This window comes from Hemitrygon akajei, chromosome 7 (assembly GCF_048418815.1).
Source record: "Hemitrygon akajei chromosome 7, sHemAka1.3, whole genome shotgun sequence".
Classification (NCBI taxonomy): Eukaryota; Metazoa; Chordata; class Chondrichthyes; order Myliobatiformes; family Dasyatidae; genus Hemitrygon; species Hemitrygon akajei.
In genome coordinates, this window is record NC_133130.1 from 111198522 (window position 1) to 111219998 (window position 21477).

Consider the following 21477-nt stretch of genomic DNA (forward strand, 5'->3'; position numbering starts at 1 on the left):
TCCACCCTGCACTTTCTTACTCTGATGCCTCATTTTTTCTTCCAGTCCTGATGAAGGGTCTCAGCACAAAATGGCAACTGTACACTTTTCCACATATGCTGGCCTGCTGAGTTCCTCCAACATTTTGTATGTGTATTTAAGAACTTGAATCTGCTCACCTTTTCCACTGCTGATCCCTCAATAAGGACTGGTGTGTGTTCTCCCAAATACCCTTCCTGAAATCTACAATCATATCTTTGGTCTTACTTGTGCAGAGTGCAAGGTTGTTGTTGCAACATCACTCACATATGCCTCCTCATCACCACCTGAAGTTCTATCAACAGCTGTGTCATCAGTGAATTTAAGCTGTGCCTAGCCGCACACTCTGGAGTGTAGATAGAGTACAGCAGTGCATCGTTGAAGTGTGCCCATGTTGATTGTCAGTGAGAAGATGTGTTTCCGATCAGCACTGAATGAAGTTTCCCAATGAGGAAGTCATAGTTTAGCACTCGTCAGGTTGTTTAGTTTAATTAGTTCAGCACAAATTCATGAGCTGAAGGGCGTGTTTCTGTGTTCTATAATTCTAGCAATACAAATTCATCATTATCATGACTTAATTTGTTCATCCTTTAAAATTTAGAATGGAGGTAGGAGGCATGGGTGGGTGGGGGGGGGGGGGGGAGAGAGGATATAGCCTGTTTTCAGTAATTCCCACGAAGTAAAGCTGAAATCTAGAACACTGGAAAAAACACAACAATTTCTGATGCTTTTGGAATCCATATGAAGGAAATCTGCTGGGGGTATTTCGAATGCATTACATTATTACAAACAGAACAAAATAGTCAAGCTTTCAGAACCTAATCTCTAGTTCAATCAACTAGAGATGAAAAGACGGTGGTTCTGATGAAACAAAATAACATTTTTCAACACAGCTTTTCAAATAAAATGATTGCACTTAATGATTGGATTCAAACCTACAAAGGAAGATGGTGTGATTGCTGAAGCCATTCATTCCACCTCCAGGATATCATGAGTTGTTTCTCCTGGTGAGCCATATCAATCATCTTCAGCAGCCTAATCAATCACCTTCCTGCTACTAGATGTGGGAATTCACTAATGACTCCGCAATGTTTAATTCCAGTCAAAACTCCTCAAAAACAAACAATGTTAGTCTGCATTCAGCAGATTAGGTATCACTTATTAGCTCATGGTTGAATATTAAGTAACATTTTTGCTGTATGAGAGTTAGGCAAGGGCCCTTCTCCAGAGAGTCTAACAACCCATCCTCTGCATTCAATGGCATTGAGTTACATCAGCATCTCAAGGGAGTTCTTATTCAATAGAAACTGAATTGGATTTATACATATCAATAAAAACAGGTCAGGGATAGAATACTCTGCAGTGAGTGACTCATCACCTGATGCCCCAAAGCACCACAAGCATTACAAGGCAGAAGTCAGCAGGGCAATGTACTCTCTATTTGTCTGTTTTAATAAAGTTTCAACATCATTCAATACGTTTGATGCCATTCAGAGCAAAGCAGCCTATTTGATTGGCATCCCATCAGTGGCCTAAATACTGCACGATGGTTGGACTGTGAGCCATCTCATCTGGACTAATCTGAGAGCACCTCTGAATTTCTGTAGACCCTACCATTAAGGACTAGGGCAGCAGGTATTGGATCCACTGATACACATAATAAACTCACTTAGAAATACATGATTCCTTCATCACTGGGTCAAAGCACCAGACCTCCCAACCAGAAGGTCTACAAAGATTAATGAGCATGATTCATTTCTTTCCCAAAAGAAAGAAAGAAATGCTGGCCAAGGTAGCAGCATCATGTTACAGCTGTACAAAATGTTACTGAGACCACACTTGGAGGGTTGTGTACACTTCTGGTCATCCAGCTATAATAGGAAAGATGACATGGAGCTGGATAGGTTCAGAAAAAGATTCAGAACAATGTTGTTGGGACTGGAGGTTTTGATTTATAAAGAGACTGGATAAGCTGAGGCTTTTCCCCCCAGAAGCATAGGAGACTGAGGAGCGATCATACAGAGAAATGGAAAATTGAGGGGCATAGATAAACTAAATAAATGCTTTTACCCAGAGTATGGTTGTCTAAAAAATAAAGGACAGATTCTAGGTAAGAGGGGAATGATTTAAAGGGAACACACGTGGTTGATTTTACCACAGAAAGAATGGTGGGCTTATCAAACAAGCTGCAGGATGAAGTGATAAAGGTAGGTACAATAAAAATGTTTATGCATTTAGACAGACATGGATAGAAATGGTTTGGATGCACATGGACCAAATGCAGGCAAATAAGACTAACTCAGGTGGATAGCTTCATCAGAATGGCTCTAAATCTATGGAAAATTCAGTGCACAGATTTGCCGAGTAACAGTGGGGCGGGGTGGGGGGGGGGGGGGAAACATGACTTAATGTTTCTAAATAGACAACCACGTCCACTTTTTGAAATATCCATATGCTTGCAATCTGCATTACTTGCATATTTGTGCATGCCTTTAAGGTATGAAACTTTATGGGAACTCACATAAAGAGAATATAATAAAGAGAATAAAAGAACAGGGCCATCAAAAAATTAATCACATTCAATACTAGGCATTATCTGCCCTTGAATGCACCTCCACCATTGTGGCTAAAAGAAGATCATAGTAGGGAGCTTAACATCCAATGATACACGTTTTATTAAAAGGACAAGCACGTAGGCAGAGAGGTAGCCCTGCTGATAAAAAAAATGAAATCAAATCTTTAGAAAGAGGTGACATAGGATCAGAAGATATAAAAACCTTGTGGGTAGAATTGAGAAACTGCAAGGGTAAAAAGACCCTGATTTGTATCGTATGCAGGCCTCCGAACAGCAGCCAGGCTGTGGGGTACAAATTATAACAGGAGATAGAAAAGGCAAGTGAAAAGGACAATGCTATCATTGTCATGGAAGATTTCAATATGCAGCTAGACTGGAAAAATCAGGTAGGTGCTGTATCCCAAGAAAAGGAATTTGCAGAATGCCTACAAAATGGCTTTTTAGAGTAGTTTGTGATTGAATCCAAATCCAAAGCCAAATGTATCAGTGGAGTAAAGGGAACTACAGGGGCATGAGAGGCATGGCCAAAGTTGATTGGAAGGAAACACTACCAGGAATAATGGCAAAACAGCAATATCTGGAGTTTCTAAGAGCAATTCTGAAGGTGCAAAATAGATAGATCTGAAAGTAGTAGTATTCTAAAGGGAGGATGAGGCAACAGTGGCTAACAAGGGAAATAAAGACAGCATAACAGCAAAAGAGCAAAAAAATCAGTGGGAAGTTAGGAGACTGGGAAGCTCTAAAAACCAACAGAAGGCAACTAAAAAAATTGAAGGAAAAGATGAAATATGAAGGTAAACCAGTCAATAATAAAGAGGATACTAAAAGTTCTTTTCAGATATATAAAAGAGTAAGAGAGGCAAGAGTAGATATCAGACTGCTGGAAAATCATACTGCAGAGGTAGTAATGAGGGACAAAACAATGGTGGACGAATTTAATAAGCATTTAGCATCAGTCTTCACTGTGGAAGACCTCAGCAGTATGTCAGAAATTTAAGTGTCAGGAAGCAGAAGCAAGTGTTGTTTCAATTACAAAGGAGCAGGTGCTGAAGGTAGATAAGTCACCTAGACCAGATGGACTATACCCCAGGGTTCTGAAAGAGGAAAGTGTAGAAACTGTAGAGGCATTAGTAATGATCTTTCAAGAAACACTGGATTGTGGAATGGTTCCTGAGGGCTGGAAAATTGCAAATGTCATTCCACTTTTCAAAGGAGTGAGGCAAAATAGAAGAAATTATAGGCGAGTAGCTTGACTTCAGTGATTGGGAAGATGTTGGAGTCTATCAGTAAGGATGAAGTTTCCAGGTTCTTGGTGGCACATGAAAAAATGGTTTCCTTCAGGGGAAATTTTGTCTGACAAACCTTCTGGATTTTTAAATAAAAGAAATAACAAGCAAGATAGACAAAGGAGAAGTCGGTGGATGTTATTTACTTGGATTTTCAGAAGGCCTTTGACAAGGTGCAGCACGAGGCTGCTGAACAAGGTAAGAGTACACAGTATTGCAGGAAAGGCACTAGCATGGGTAGAAGTAACACAAAATGCTGAAGGAACTCAGCAGGTCAGGCAGCATCTATAAAAAGGAATAGAGTCATGCTTTGGGACCGTTCATTAGGACTCTCACTCCATGGAAATAAGATTGGCTGCCTGGCAGGAGGCAAATAGATAGAAATAAAGGGAGCCTTTTTAAGTTGGTAGCCGGTGACTACTGGCCTTCAGCAGCGGTTGATGCTGAGACCACTTCTTTTCACATCGTATGTCAATGATTTGTGCAATGGCTTTGTGATTAAGTTTGGGGACTCTACAAAGATGGGTGGAGGGGCAGGTTAGTGTTGAGGAAGCAGGGAGTCTGCAAAAGGACTCAGACTGGGAGAATAGGCAAAGTGGCAGATAGAACATAGTGTAGGGAAGCATGTGGTCATTCACTTTGGTGGAAGGGTAAAAGGTGTATACTATTTTCTAAATGGGGTAAAAATTCAAAAAAAAATCAGGAGATGCAAAGGGATTTGGGAGTCCTCATGCACGATTCCTCAAAGGCTAACTTGCAGTTTGAGTCTGGTCATAATGGACACCAAGGTGATGTTAGCATTCATTTCAAAAGGCAAGGATGTAATGCTGAGGTTTTAGGATTTGCTCAGATCGCACTTGGAGTACTGCAAGCAGCTTTGGGCACGTTATCTAAGAAAGGATGTGCTAGCATTGGAAAAGATCTAAAGGACGTTCACAAGAATGATCAAGGGAATTAAAGGGTTAACAGGAGTATCTGATGGGTCTGAGTTTATACTCAATAGAGTTTAAAAGAAAATAGGGGAATCTCACTGAAATCTATTGAAAATTGGGAAGTCTACACAGTGGACGTGGAGAGAATGCTTCCTATAGTGGGCATAGCCTCAGAATAGAGGATGTTCCTTTAGAACAGAGTTGAAGAGGAATTTCTTTAGCCAGAGGGTGGTGAATCTGTGGAATTCATTGCCACAGACAGCTGAAGGCTACGACACTGAGTGTATTTAAAGCAGAGGTTCTTGATTAGTAAGAGCATCACAAGTCATAGGGAGAAGGCAGGAGAATGAGTTGAGAGGGAAAATAAATTAGCCATGATCAAATGGTGGAGCAAACCTGATGGGCCAAATTACCTAATTTTGCTCCTATGTCTTATGGTCCACCACTGCTGGCCAACATGGAGCTCAGAAATGCCTTTACAGTTAGGTCAAACACCATTCCTGATCTCATACCCCAGACAGCAGACACTCACCCACCCCTCATTCTCACAGTCTCGATTGTGAGAGCTAGTGCACTGTTTCCTTCTGTGGCATATAGCAGATTAGGACTTAGACATCCCTGCTGCTCCATGATAGCGTATGTGCACACACAGGCAGGGAGAATGAAAGAGCACAGCAACAAGAGGAATGGAAATTTCTCTTCTACTCCTCTTTCCACCTTGCTCCATTCCTATCCTGCTCTCTCCAGATCAATATGAATCCATCTTGTTCCCTCCAATACTCTCTTCCAACAGCAACTCTACCCTCTCCCTTAACCACTTGCTCTTTCTCTCCTCCTTCCCACTCCGATATCCCCCTTCTTTTTCCTTTCACTTCTCTACATTGGGAGGGGCAGAGTCCAGCTATTCTCATCCCACAGATTTATCTGGCGAGCTAAACGTTTCCACCATTTTATTTTATGTTGATTGTCTAGTTTGGCAACTTCAACTTCAAATCAGCCAATCCCAAACTCAAAATAGATCCAAAATTTACATCTTATGACTAAGGCTGCACACCAGTGATTTCAAACACAGCATAATTTGGCCCAGAAGACCTGTGGGGTAACATAGCTTGATTTCTTGTTTCTTCTGAACAATTATATCACACACTTAATAGCCAGAGTCAGTAAAAGACTAAATTTCTCCACAAAATACATTACAATTAACACCTTACCAAGCTGCTCCAGCATATATCAAAAAGTAACAAGCACCTATTAGTTCCAAAATTCCTAGCTGATTAACTTCATTTTTACTTATTTAGAGATATAGCATGGCAGCAGATCCTTCCAGATCAACCAGCCCATGGTGCCCAATTATACCCAGGTGAACAATTAAACTATTAACCCATATGTCTTTGGGATGTGAAGGGAAACCAGATCACCTGGAGGAAATCTACTTGGTCACAGGCAGAATGTACAAACTCCTTACAGTCAGTGGTGGGAATTGAACCCATGATGCTGGCATTATAAAGCATTACGCCAACCATTATACCACTGTAAATTTGACTATTGTTCCATTATCAAATAAGTTTCATTGACATTTGCCCCAAAGTGCAGTACCATATCAAAGTATCTGTCATGGGACCAGCACGCAAGTCTCATTACAAAGGCGGCACAGCAGCACCTCTACTTTCTTAATAGTTTCTGAAATTTAGATTCACAATGCGATCTAGGACTTTGACAATTTTCTATAGATGACAGAGGACAGTATCCTGACTGGTTGCATCACAGCACGGTACAGAAACACTAATGCCCAGGAACAGAAAAGTCTACAGAAAGTGGTGGACACAGCCCAGTCTAATCGCAGGCAAAGCACTCCCCACCACTGAATACATTTACAAGGAGCGCTGCCACAAGGAAGCAGCATCCATCATCAAGGACCCCCACCATCCAGGCCGTGGTCTCTTCTTGCGACTACAATCAGTCAGGCAGAACAGAAGCCTTAGATCCCGCACCACCAGGTTCAGGAACAGTTATTACCCTTCATTCATCAGACTCCTGAACCAATGTGGATAACTTCACTCACCTCAACACTGAATTGATTCCACAACCTACATACTCACTTTCAAGGACTCTACAACTCATTTTCAGTTTTATTTTTTTAATTTGCAAAATTTGTCTATTGCACATTGAAGTCTGTATTTATTTATAGGTTTCTTCATAAATGCTGTTGTATTTCTTTATTTTCCTATAAATCAATTGTAAGCAAATGAGGGGACTCCAAGTCAGGCTGAAACACAGAGGAATGAGACCCCCTCAACCCAGCATCTTGAAGGCAAATGTGCAGTCACTGGAGAACAAAATTGAGGACCTGAAGGTAAGATTACAGTATTGAAGTAAAATCAGAGATTGTTGAGTTCTGTGTATAATTGTGACATGGCTGACTCCCAGCACACCACATATGGTGATCCAACCCGAAGGCTTCTTAATTCACAGGATGGACCGAGCTGGTGTTTCAGAAAAGGCAAAAGGTAGTGCTCTAATGTGGCGGTTTGTCAAAACTCGTGTTCCTGACCTTGAACAGCTAACAATCAAATGCCATGCATTCCATTTACCTAGGGAGGTCTCACCTGTGATCCTCACCAGACTTTACATATCACCAGTGGCCGACTATAATCAACCATACTGCATGATGTTGTCACCAAAAAAATAAAGCCCACCCCGATGTATTTGAAATCATAGTTTGAGACTTCAGCCAGGCTTGTTTGAAGAAATTACTGCCCAATTACCATCAGCACATAACCTGTAGCACCAGAAGTTCCAACACTGTTATACTATGATAAGGAATGCCGAGACCGCATTTCAGTACATCTAATCACATGGCTGTCCTTCTACGGGCATACAGGCAGAGGCTAAAAGAGCAAAGCTCCAGAGATTATGAAAACAAAGAGGTGGTCGCTGGAGGCTACGGGATTGCTTTGAGTTGGTGGACTGGGCCCAGTTCAAGGACTCATCTGTTGATCTAAATGAATACACTATGGTTCTCATGGACTTTATAAAATTAGTTGTACACACAAAATCATTCAGAGTATTCCGCAAGAAGAGTCCCTGGATAAATCATGAGATCTACAATCTGCTGAGGGCCAAAATCAGAGGCATTCAAGTCTAACAAACAAGACATTTACAAGAGGTCCAGATATGATCTCCAGAAAGCCATCTCATGGGTGGTGGCAATTCCGGACAAACTTCAATCAATGAAGGATGCTCAGTAGTTGCAGCAGGGCTTAAATGCCATCACCTCTTATGAAGTTAAATCAAGCAACATAGGCAACAACAGGGCTTCACTTATCAATGAGCCCAATGCTTCTATGCTCACTTCGACCGTCAAAACATGGCAGAAACATCTCAAATTCCCACAGCCCCAATGATACTTTGATTTCAGTCTGAGGCTGACGTGTGAGCATCTTTCAGGACGGCGAGCCCATGAAAAGCATCTGGCTCAGATGGAGTACTTGTCTAAGTACTAAATAACTGTTCACTGAGATCCTTAACTTCTCACTTCAGTGGGTATCTCACTTCTGAGGTACCCGCCTGCTTCAAGGAGGCTCCACTTATATCAGTGCCCAGGAAGAACACAGTAATCTGCCTCAATGACCATTTTCCAGTAGCTCCAGCGTCTTCTGCAGTGAAGCGTTGTGACAGGCTGGTGATGAATCATGTCAACCTGAGAAGTAACTGGATCCACTCCAATTTGCCTACCAGAACAACAGGTCCAAAACAGATCCCATCTTATTGGCCCTAGAACATCTGGACAGCAATGATGCATACATCAGAATGCTCTTTGTTGAACATTGCTCACCATTCAATAACATCATCCCCTCAAAACAAATCAATAAGCTTCAAGACCTTGGCCTCAAAACCACCTTGTGCAGCTGGATCTTCGATTTTCTCACTTGCATACCCCAGTCCATTTAGATTGGCAACATCATCCCCTCCATGATCACCATCAGCACAGGTGAATCACAAAGTTGTGTGCTTAGACCCCTGCTCTACCCGCTTTACACTTATAACTGTATGTCTAAGGACAGTTCCAATACCATATTCAAGTTTGCTGACAACACCACTGTCGTAGGCTAAATCAAAGGTGGTGACAAATCAGGACATAGGACAGAAATTGAAAATCTGGCTGAGTGGTACAATAATGATATTCTCTTACTCAGTATCAGCAAGACCAAGGAGATGATAATTGACTTCAGGAGGAAATTAAATGTTCTTGAGCCACTCCTCATCGAAGGATCAGAGGTAGAGAGAGTCAGCAACCTTAAATTCCGCAGTGGTATTATTTTGGAGGACTTGTCCTGGGCCCAGTACACAAGTGCAGTTACGAAGAAAGCACGGCAGTGACTACTTCCTTAGGAGCTTGTGAATGTTCAGCATGACATCTAAAACCTCGACAAGCTTCTACAGATGTGTAGCAGAGAGTATATTGACTGGCTACATCACAGCCTGGTATGGAAACACCAATGTCCTTGAACAGAGAATTCTACAAATAGTCCATACGGTCCAGTCCATCACAGGTAAAACCCCTACATGAAGCGCTGTCATAGGAAAGCAGCATCTATCATCAGGGATCCCACCACCCAGTTCATGCTCTCTCACTGCTGCCATCAGGAAGGTGGTACAGGAGCCTCAGGACTCACACCACCTGGTCCAGGAACAGTTACTGTCTTTAGCAATCAGGCTCTTGAACCAAAGGCAATGTCTTCATTTACCCCATCACTGAAGTGATCCCAGAACCTATGGACTCACTTTAAAAGGACCCTTCATTTTATATTCTCAATATTTATGGCTTATTTATTATTACTTCTTTCTTTTTGTATTTGCAGTTTGTTATCTTTTGCACACTGGTTGAACACCCAGTTGGTGTGGCCTTTTATTGATTCTATTGTGGTTATCATTCTATGACGGATTTAGAAGAGTATGCCTGGAAGAAAATGAATCTCAAAGTTGTATATGCTAACATACAGTTGAAGTCAGAAGTTTACATACACCTTAGCCACATACATTTAAACTCAAGTTTTTCACAATTCCTGACATTTAGTTCTAGAAAGCATTCCCTGTCTTAGGTCAGTTAGGATCACTACTTCATCTTAAGAATGCGAAATGTCAGAATAATAGTAGAGATAATGATTTATTTCAGCTTTTATTTCTTTCATCACATTCCCAGTGGGTTAGAAGTTTACATACACTTTGTTAGTATTTGGTAGCATTGCCTTTAAATTGTTTAACTTGGGTCAAACATTTTGGGTAGCCCACAAGAAGCTTCTCACAATAAGTTGCTGGAATTTTGTTCCATTCCTCCAGACAGAACTGGTGTAACTGAGTCAGGTTTTGTAGGCCTCCTTGCTCGCACACGCTTTTTCAGCTCTGCCCACAAATTTTCTATCGGATTGAGGTCAGGGCTTTGTGATGGCCACTCCAATACCTTGACTTTGTTGTCCTTAAGCAATTTTGCCACAACTTTGGAAGTACGTTTGGGGTCATTGTCCATTTGGAAGACCCATTTGCGACCGAGCTTTAACTTCCTGGCTGATGTCTTGAAATGTTGCTTCAATATATATAATTTTCCTTCTTCACGATGCCATCTATTTTGAGAATTGCACTAGTCCCTCCTGCAGCAAAGCACCCCCACAACATGATCCTGCCACCCCTATGCTTCACAGTTGGGATGGTGTTCTTTGACTTGCAAGCCTCACCCTTTTTTCAACAAACATAACGATGGTCATTATGGCTAATTTTTGTTTCATCAGACCAGAGGACATTTCTCCAAAAAGTAAGATCTTTGTCCCCATGTGCACTTGCAAACTGTAGTCTGGCTTTTTTATGGCGGTTTTGGAGCAGTGGCTTTTTCCTTGCTGAGCAGCTTTTCAGGTTATGTCGATATAGGACTCGTTTTACTGTGGATATAGATATTTGTCTACCCGTTTCCTCCAGCATCTTCACAAGGTCCTTTGCTGTTGTTCAGGAATTGATTTGCACATTTCGCACCAAAGTACATTCATTTCTAGGAGAAAGAATCCGTCTCCTTCCTAAGCGGTATGACGACTGCATGGTCCCGTGGTGTTTATACTTGCGTACTATTGTTTGTACAGATGAACGTGGTACCTTCAGGCATTTGGAAGTTGCTCCCAAGGATGAACCAGACTTGTGGAGGTCCACAATTTTTTTTCCTGAGATCTTGGCTGATTTCTTTTGATTTTGTTTGTAAACTTCTGACCCACTGGAATTGTGATATAGTCAATTAAAAGTGAAATAATCTGTCTGTAAACAATTGTTGAAAAAGTTACTCATGTCACGCACAAAGTAGATGTCCTCCACGTCTTGCCAAAACTATAGTTTACTAATATGAAATCTGTGGAGTGGTTAAACAATGAGTTTTAATGACTTCAACCTAAGTGTATGTAAACTTCTGACTTCAACTGTACATGTACTTTGATAATAAATTTACTTTGATTTTGAAGTGTTAAGTGGGAATTTGATGCAACATTGACATCCTTTTCCAATGCAACAGCACAAAAAAGAGTGTCTATTGAAAGTCAAAACTAATCATCTAATTGACAAACTTTCACTCAATAGGAAAACTTTAGTATATTTACCTTAATTTCAAATAACATAACATTACAAACATAAAATCCCAACTAAAACTCTATTGTGGGTCAGATATATTTCTGTTCTTACATAAATATTCTATACCTAACTCTTTGAAACTAGGTCCTTTAGTCATAAACAATATTCAGATACTGAAAGTAATTGGTGCTACATCTCAGTAAAAGACAATTCACTCAAGAAGTTTAAGCAAAGCTGATCCAACAATATATCTTGCAGGCCTTTCTATTCTGATTTTTGCATTCACCTTTTCTTGAAATTGATTAACAGCCTAACTAAAACGTCATAATATTAAAATATACAAAGGCATCTTTTAGAGTGAATATAGTACTTTCATTAATAGGCTGCTTGCAATAATATTGGGTGAATTAAAATATACAGTATTACTTCTAACAAACAATAAGAGAAAGCTGTCACAGTCTAAATTAGTTAAGCTGTAGACATGTATTTGATTAAAGGCAGTTCTCAAAGGAACAGAAGCTTATTCAAAATGTGCTTACCCGATTTATTTCCACATTGTCCAAAATGACTTTCACCAACTTCTTTACAAGTTCCTCTACCCTCTTGATACACTGCTCAAGGACAGGCAATGGCAATTTACCGTCTTGCATTACGCTGACAAGGGACTCGGTTGCTTGCATCAGCAAAGAAGGTGGAGGTAGAGATTTGGGGTTTGTACAGAAAACTAGCAAACTCTCAGCAAAATGTGACACTGAGTCTATCACTATTGAGTAGTCAATAGCTAAAGTCAATGTTTCTGCTGTTGGAGTTCTATCAGCTGCAATCTTTCTAATGCGTATTAAACTCTGTAAAAACTGAGTGTGAAAATTAAGCATTTTCTTAACCACTTGTAATTCATCCCCTCTGGCAGCGTCTGATGCAGCAGGGAGCAATGTGGAATTAACTAATGGCAATGTTTCTTCACTGGTTAATGAATAAGAATCAACATTTTTCAGTCTGCAGTTTGTTAATAGGTCCTGAGTATCTGATCCTTGACCATTAGATACATCACAACCAGAATCCTCTAGAACAGCAGACTCATTCATAAAGCTCATAGGATCTTGAGTTGAAAATTCTAGGCAGGTGGAAGAGTTAGCTCCTGGAAAATTAAACAAATTTTGAAGTCAAATATTGGTAAAAATATATATATATATTATAATAACATGACATCTCTACAACTCCAATTATATTGTATTTAATAAAGTCTAAAGTGCAATGCATTACATGAAAATAGTTCAGTGCATACAAACTTCCTTTGAAAGGTGACTTGTCCTATGGTATGTGGCTTAAAGGTGTTGATCATAATTTGTACTTTTTGAAAAACATATCCCTCTATTACCCTGTAAAAACAAAATATTCTACCGTTCAGCTTATGATCTGTCCAATGTTCTTACTTGAGCTGGTGATATACAACAAAAGGCAGGCAGGGCATATCTAGTTCTTCATCATTCACCAAGTTTATGATACAGATTATTACATTTAAAACCAGAGTCCAATAATACCAATATATGATCCATTAAACCAAGAGTGATGCTTTATCTAGGTTTGATCTTTTGGAATAGCGGCAATAAAATGTATTGTTGATTAAATAAGTTAAATTAATCTTGTTTTATGAAGGGAAGACAGATCATTTGTCATATATAGAAATTTGTCATAAAAATGTTGCATTGATGTACGAATTGTTTACTTAAGAAACTGGGTCACAGAGCATTTCTTCCTCAGTGCAATGCAATTCAGTATCAATCAACTTGGAATAAATTGTATTACCAGTCAATTCCGGGTGAAACTATGACAACTGCTAAACTGAGTCAGGCAATTCCAGTCAGAGTCCACAATAAATGCTTGACGATTTCCCAACATCATGCACTTAATGGTGTCAATTGTGCAATCCATAATTAAAGTTTTCCTTACATAAACCAAAACTTTAACAGTTTAGCAGCCACAACTAAACAAAGAGCAAAACATGCTGCCTTCTATGTTCAGATCTTGTGTAATAGGACACTTTGATTTCAAATGTGCCTAGACTGTTTCAAAACTCACTGGAGACTGCTTAAACATCTCCCAGAGTGCTAAGATTGCACTCAAACTAATAAATAGTGCTTTCCAAAGAACTTAATTTCTGAGTAATGTAACGGTGCCTCAGTGATTATACTGCAAGCATCACTGTGTGGAAGCTTCAAACTACATGTGCTGTTGATTGAGGCATGGTTGACTCCCCAGAGAAGGGACAAGTAGGGGTCTTCACATCCATTGGATTTGGCAGGACTACAAGTGCCCTTAAGGGTTTTATTTAAAACCATTGAGCTCTTCCTGAGCAGAAAGGACTTCTTTTCCATCAGAATCCAAGATTTTGATAAGAAGCTTTAGTGAGGGCAAAATATCACATAGCAATAATTTCAAGTTTCAATCAGCAATGAAAAGGCTCTCACAAAACCCTAAAAATTATGAGGAGTAAGCCATCAGGCCCTTCAAGCCTGCCCTGCCATTTAATATGATCTTACTTGCTAATGCTGACCTCCACAAGGTTCATAACCTTCTCGTAGGGTTTGCAAGCTTGCATGTTTCAATGACCCAGAGAGCTATGTTGGCTGGAGTCAGGATCTTGTGTTTTGGCTCCTGGTAGAGTCACCCATGCCAAATAGGTCAAAGGGCAGAGGCCAGACTAAGAGTGGTCTGCTGGCCCTCCAGGTTTGGGGGTTTGTCTCAGGGCTAACAACCCTGACTGGTAAAATGACATTGTTACAAAAACAGCAATGAAGAAACCTTCTGTCTGTGTGCGACTGTATGCACAAGACAGAGATGGAGATACTACCCTAAGTGCCAGCAATGTAATGGGCCATAAGGAAGCTTATGCTAATTCCAGCTCCTCTTCTACACCATTTCTGCATACCCCTCTATTTCTCCATCCTTCATATATTCATCTATTTCCATTTTAGATACTTCTGACAATTCAGCATTACATCACCCACTGGGACACTGAATGCCAAAGATTCACCACTCTGAGAAGAAATTTCTACACATCAGTTTTAAATGGTCAGCTCCTTATCTTGAAGTTTTGGCCCCTTGCTCAAGAGTCTTCCACCAGTTAAATTTTTTGACACTTACCCAGTCGAGACATCATGGTATTTTGTTTGATTATGGTCAGCTCTCATTCAGTTCAAGGAATACACGACTGAAATATTTACTTTCTCTTTGGTGAATAACCCTTCATCCCAGGAATTAGCCTGCTGAATCCCCTTTGTACTTCCTTCAATGTTGCTAAATATATTTTTAAGCAACTGTATGTAGCTTTCCAGGTAAGGCTTCAACACCCCATACAATTGCAACAAACCTTCTCTACTTTTAAACTTCAACCCCTTTGTGTTGTGCATTTAACATTTTAGCAATATTGTAAGCATAGCTTAAGAATTCTTGTTTAATTAAATAATTTATTATGGATTATATGAAAAATACATGAATTACATATGTCATGGCACTACCATGTGATACGTGGGCACTTCACTTAAAATAAAAAATGAAGTTAGACTCACATTTTGGAATCCCATTTATTCCTTGAAAGTAGTTTTTGTGTTTTGCAATTACAAAACATAACACTTTGCAGCAAAGGCCAAAATATGCCTACCTTCCTAACTACTCATTGGACTTGCCAGCTAACATTTTGTGATTACTGTACTAGAACTGTTTTTCAATTTCTCTTATTGAACTGCATGACCTCACATTTCCATACATTCGTGAGATTAACGTGGGGGGGGGGGGGCGGGTTCAGTAAGTCAGGCAGCATCCATGGCAATGAACACATAGTTGACGTTTCAGACTGAGACAGATACCTGACCTGCTGAGCTCCTCCAGCATTGTGTGTGTTGCTTTGGACTTCCAGCATTTGCAGAATTTCTCATGTTTTTAAAATCCCATTTGTCTGTCGGTTACTCACTCAATCTATATCCTGTGGCAAAACGAGAGTTTATAACATGTCCTTTCATCCATTTTTGGGTCAAATTTGGAAACCTTACATTCACTGTTTCCTCCTTCAGTTAATTAATGCAAATAGCAAATAATTGCAGGTCAAGAACTTATCCCTGCAGTATTCCACTAGTTACTCCTTCCAGCTTCACAAGGACGCATTTATTCCAAATCTCTGCTTTCTTGAGATAGTCAGTTTTCAAACAAACTGAGTCAGAATCCTTCAAACTAGTTGAATAATCCAAGATGCACAACCAGCAAGTACAGATAGAAACTATGATGTTTAACCAAGATTGATTGTCACACTAAATGCTCATATTTATGCATTGCTGGAAAAAGAATCAATTTTGATTCAGAGAATTTTGACCTACAGTACTGAAATTAAGCTATAATATGCAGCACTGAAGAGATGCTGCACCTTGCTCATATCCTAGTCACTTCACAGGGTTCTACCTTCAAAAGTATATTGGTAGTATATTTACCACAGCATTTTTGAGATTCTTTTGCCTAAAAATTCATTCACAGAGTATCATGGTTTGTGACCTTCACAACTCCATTTTAAGGAGAATCAAGTGGAAGAAATGTCGGTTAATTACAGAAAGTTCGATGAAGTTTATGATTTTCCAGTTGTGTCCTCTGTGCAACTGAGGAGTCTAGGTTAACAGAGCAATGTCTGAAACCACACCTTGTAACCACTTCTGTCATGGTCTATAGACTCTGCAGGCTAATCTCAGAGAACCAGGGCATATAAACCAAAGTCTAGGCTACCGCATCCATTACAGAGGCTGACCATTACAGGTAGGTCCCCTTTAACTACACAAGGAACCACTGACCTGAACTCTGCTCCTCTCAAAGGATATCCCAGCCTAACCACCTCAGCTACAGCCAACATTACAGCTTAGTGCTCTCTCCAAAACCCCCTCTTAATCCCCAGAGGCCTTACTGAGCCCCAGCCAGTATGTTGATTTCCAGGAGCTAATTCTTGCACTGGCCACCACCTTGTCCTCCTTCACATCTTCCACTCAAGCTTTTCCCCTTACCAAGCACTCACAAGCCAACAACTGGCAAACTGGACCTGGGCATACCCAACTTCCTCTGTGCTTCTGGCTAGTGAAATGTGTGTAGAAAAGGCAAGTGATCTTGAAAGATTTATTTTGTTGCACACAGCCTCATGAGCTTTTGCATATTTCTGCAGTGGGCCCACAAACATCTGCTAGTCTGTCATGTTTCAACTGATGATGTCCCAAAACATACTTCAAATAGTTTCATAGAATGGATGCAGTACAGGAGAAACCATTCAACCCATCACATTCTTGTTAGCTCTCTACTAGATGGATTCTCACATTCCATGTACTGGTCCTTCCCCTTGCACCATACATTGTATTTATCCAATTCCTTCTTTAAGGCAATGACACAGATCTCCACATCTGGAGGAAATGCATTCCAGATTTTATTTATGTCACTCTTAATTCTCATACTTTTTGTTTTCTATCTGTGATTTCTGGTCCTCCACCAGAGAAACAACCTCCCACTGTTCACACACCATGGTTGACAGTTCATCTAGAAGGAAAACACTTATCCCAAATCTCTGCTGCCTTTCAGCTACACCCACTCATGGGGAAGGCTTTGGGAGTAAATCCTATTCCTTCGTATTTATCAGCAGCATAGAGAGCGGAAGCCTACTGCATGGGCAACAACTTGCTCTCCATATCATACAGCTCTGGCCTGAGTATCATTTAGAAAGTTAGGATGCAATATGCGTGGTCTACCTCGACTAATGGAGGACCTCCAAGCAGTAAGCGTAACATTATTACAGCACCTGTGAATGGGGTTCAATTCTGCTGCTGTCTGCAAGGAGTTTGTGACCTCATGGGTTCCCCCCCCCCCCCCGCCCCCCAGGAGCTCCGGTTTTCTCCCACAAAGATATATGGGTTAATTGGTCATATTGAGCCAGTAGGGCCTGTTACTGTGCTACATCTCCTACAAAAATATTTAGCTACATTTGTACTCTCTCCCTCTATAATTGTGACTGCCTTATGAACCACTTTCTTAACTTATCCAGCCACTTCCAATAATTTGTCTACCTCCTAGCCTCTGCTCCTGCAACCGTATCCAGGCCTTTAACTGTTAATCTCTGGTTCAATAGTTTATATGTTGCTTGTGCAATTTGATAATGAACAAAATGTCTATGCACTTGTTTATCAACAATAAAAGGCAATGTGAATACCACAAATGATCTTGAAAAAAATGATGGAATTGTAATGGACTTGATTGCAGATTGTTTAGCAAACAATTTAATTAGGAGTACAGCATGTAGCTTGGCCTGAGGGAAGTGGTTTCCCAATGATTTCTTAGAGAGTTATGTTATTATTAGAGTGTTAATGTTATTTAAGAGATTAAAAGCTAACACATCACCAATGAGTAGCATCATCACAAGGAAAACATAATTGAAGGAATGCCATTGTTCTGCCAGGTTAAACATTATTGAAACATCATTGATATGTTGAGCTGGAATACTAAATCCACATCATCTTACAAAATAAACAAAACACATTGAAATAAATGAATAATAAAAAACACATATGAAAACAAATCACGAATGAAACATGAAATGCTTACGAGTTCAAAAAACTGTGACCAAGGTCAAAAGTGCCATTGATAGCGGGGCTGAAAGCATTGTTGCTGACTACACTAATTTTAAAAAACAGGGTCAATATTTCAAGTTATGATTTTTAATTTAACCCAACATTTGTTGAAATGATTTGCACCCACTGTCTGTTGCTTTCCTTCCACTCCTCCAGCCCTAAGCTATGCTAATTTTCCCATCTTCTTCAACATCTACAGTGCATTTCTCCATTAAAAATATACATTGTTTTTTAAAGAACACAAACTTCCATAATTCTGTATGGTAGAATGTAACTTAATGCACTTAGTGTGCATCCTGTTCTTACCAACTGGACTACCCTTTGTTCCGCTGAGCAATACCTTTCTCATGAATTTTATTCATTTCCCATTTTTAAAGCTGTCAAGTATAATAAGAATCTGTTCATCATAAAGGTGTAAAATGTTGAATATTCAGTACTAAATAATTTTGAACTTCTTGCAAAAAAATCTTTATTTCCCAACTGAAATACATTGAAGATGATGATGTTACTTGCATGAAGCATCATGACGTACTTACCAGTGCCATCATTTGATCTTGCTGCAGATTGCATTTGAGTTAGAAATAACTTCTGACGCAGGTGTAATGCCTCAGCTTTCCAAGCCTCAGCCTTTAACTTCCATTCGACTCCCTTCTGATATAAGCTATTAGCCAATTGCTCTGCATATTCTCTGCTGCTCTTTTCTGAGGGCGTGCTGCCAATTATAGCCAGAGCTAGTGCTAATTTCGATGTTTTTAGGTACCATGGCAGTAAATCTTCATTTATCTGCTGTCCTGTCATTAAGACAAAGGAATATATTCAACAATCACAGGAACTTGAACTTCAAATAACGTTATGAAGTTGCATTAAGACTGAATAGCTACTCCTACTAGGCAAAACTTATTTAAATTTCAGACAGGGATACCAACTTGGTATTTTTAAAATCATAGTTAAGATTAGTGATAATCCATTTCAATGTATAAAAATGCACTATTAACATGAAGAATGTATTATTCTATATTGCCATATATAATTTTAGGCAATGCCATTTCTCCACATAGAGCATGAATTTTCTATTTTAATGATTGTTAAGCAGTGCTGCATATTGAACAGTTCATGCATAGGAATGCATTTCAATGGCCTATGACATCCTAAACTAGTTAGTTGAACAGTCTAAAAACACAAAATGCTGGCAGAACTCAGCAGGCCAGACAGCATCTATGGGAGGAGGTAGTGACGACATTTCGGTTTCAGCCCGAAACGTCGTCACTACCTCCTCCCATAGATGCTGTCTGGCCTGCTGAGTTCTGCCAGCACTTTGTGTTTTTATTTCCAGCATCTGCAGATTCACTCGTGTTGTAGTTGAACAGTCTACGAGTTTGATAAGTATGCAAAGTTAAAACAAATTGAAAACATTGCTTGCCTTTGGCAATTCAATTCAAACCAAACCATTTATTCATTTTATGGCGCACATGATATACATCATTTTATTTCTCTAATGCTGTGCAGGAACTAAAGTTTAAAGTGACTTTAATGAGATTAGGATCTAATCTGAAAAACAGATCAAATCTCTTCTAACTTCCACTTGAAAACTGTTCCTGTAACAGAGAGATAACTTCTTAGATTTGCGATTTATTATATAATGTGGGGAAAAACGGCTTCTTGTAACTTAAAATCACTACAGCTGTGCTTTCTGCACATCAATTAGGTGATTTTCCATTGCATAAAAATATTTTCAGCTGCTTTTAGCCAGATTCATATAAAATTTAATAAGAAAAAGATGTAGGAAAGTGCTGATACAGGACTAATATCTTTTACTCTGTATAAACAAATGCTTTTACATAATTTAGCTTCAAAGATCACAAAGATATAGCTTCATTCTCTGATTTCAATGACAAAGCAGCATTTTATTTCTTGCAGTGCTCTGTACAGCCAAGGTACAGGCAACTTCCACATTATTCATGCCTGGAAAATCTGTCTGCATTATGATTTTCTGCAAAGTGAAAACTGATTTCCTGTTGAATCCAATTTACAGACAGAAACTCATCCCTACATGTTGTTTTACTACTATCAGTAATGATGAGTACCACAGCTGCTGGTTTACCATGGCAGGCCATTGCCTTTCAGTTCCTGAAGTAAATTTCTTCAGTTGCTGGCAGCTTAAACACAACTGGATGTTTATCACCTGCTCCACTAGAAATGCATACCAAGTGCAGGAAAGTTAATTTAATGATATAACTCACAACAAATAAATGGTCATTTAGGTTTACAACTTGCACTTAGACTTGCTAGCCTTATTTTAGACATCTTGTATGGAAATTTCTTGGGGAAAAACCACTTGAAACTGAAACATGCGATACAAAAACCTACCACATTTTCTGCAAAAAAAAAAGTAGCCTAAAAATTACAGACAAAACCCATTGATTTTTTCCAAATTTTGTATTTATTTAATTTTTCGCCCACACACAATTCCATTAGAGCAAAGTTTGTGAATTCCGTAAGGGCTAATTTCTTGTAACCAAGAGGGTTATAACCTGTACGTAGGCAAGATAAAGTAGGAAATTTAGAAAAGCAAAAATAACAATAAAATAATCAAATGAGTACAAGAACAAGCAATGTTGTATATATTCTCGTTGGCTTGAGATCATTAAACAAGCCAAGAGATTAATGACGGGGGGGGGGGGGGGGGGGTAGCGATATCGCAAAATTTTAGGGAGATTTGCGAGAAGGCTAAGGGAACAACGGGTGGAAAATACCATTTTTTAAAAAACTATGAAAAAATCTCGGCGATCAGAAGTGGCAAAGATTCTTATGCAGGAGCCCAGATTTGGCAAAGACGCTTTTGCACCCAACTCTGGCAATCCAGGAGCAATGCAGCACCCAATCACCCTACCTTTGGGTGAGCGAAGCATCAAATCCACGTAAAACAAGAGTGAAAGGAAAGAGTTGTGATGGGATGGCGAGGAGGCGACCCGCACTTCTCACTCACCCTCGCAGGCCCGCTCAGCCCCGTCCTCACGCCTCGCAACCGCCGCCATGCTCTCGTGCTCCTACAGCTGGCCGAGTGCCGCCCGCGGTGGCGTATGAAGCGTGACGTCACGCCCGCCCGCGATGACGTGGGAGTGTGACGTCACGCCCGCCCGCCCGCCCGCGGCTGGGTGATGGACGCTCGCACCACGTTCCCCTCAGGTAATCCGCGTTCTAAGTACTGGGAGTCTGCATTGGCCTCGCTTCGACTTGTGGTTGTGGAGACCTGTGATCTGAGTGAAGAAAACTACAAAAGACGATTCGGCCCATTCAGGGCCATTAATGGGAGCCGTCCCATTTATCCCCTTCTTTCTCCTTGGTTCTCTGTACAACTATGGATTATTCTTCCATTGCCAGCCAACTCTCCTTTACGAATGTTTACATTATGCAGTTGT

At 40.0% G+C, this 21477-nt stretch overlaps 1 protein-coding gene across 1 annotated transcript in view; it reads right to left on the reverse strand.

The window, feature by feature from the left end:
• Window positions 1–21151, reverse strand: part of mei4 (meiosis-specific, MEI4 homolog (S. cerevisiae)) — a 246496-nt gene extending 225345 nt beyond the window's left edge. The window contains exons 1-3 of the mRNA XM_073051723.1: window positions 21045–21151; window positions 18595–18849; window positions 11954–12552 (exon numbers count right to left, since the gene is read on the reverse strand). Coding sequence (XP_072907824.1) covers window positions 11954–12552; window positions 18595–18849; window positions 21045–21093 — 903 coding nt within the window. The 5' untranslated portion in view covers window positions 21094–21151. The remainder of the gene's footprint in view (window positions 1–11953; window positions 12553–18594; window positions 18850–21044) is intronic.
• Window positions 21152–21477: the final 326 nt, after the last annotated feature.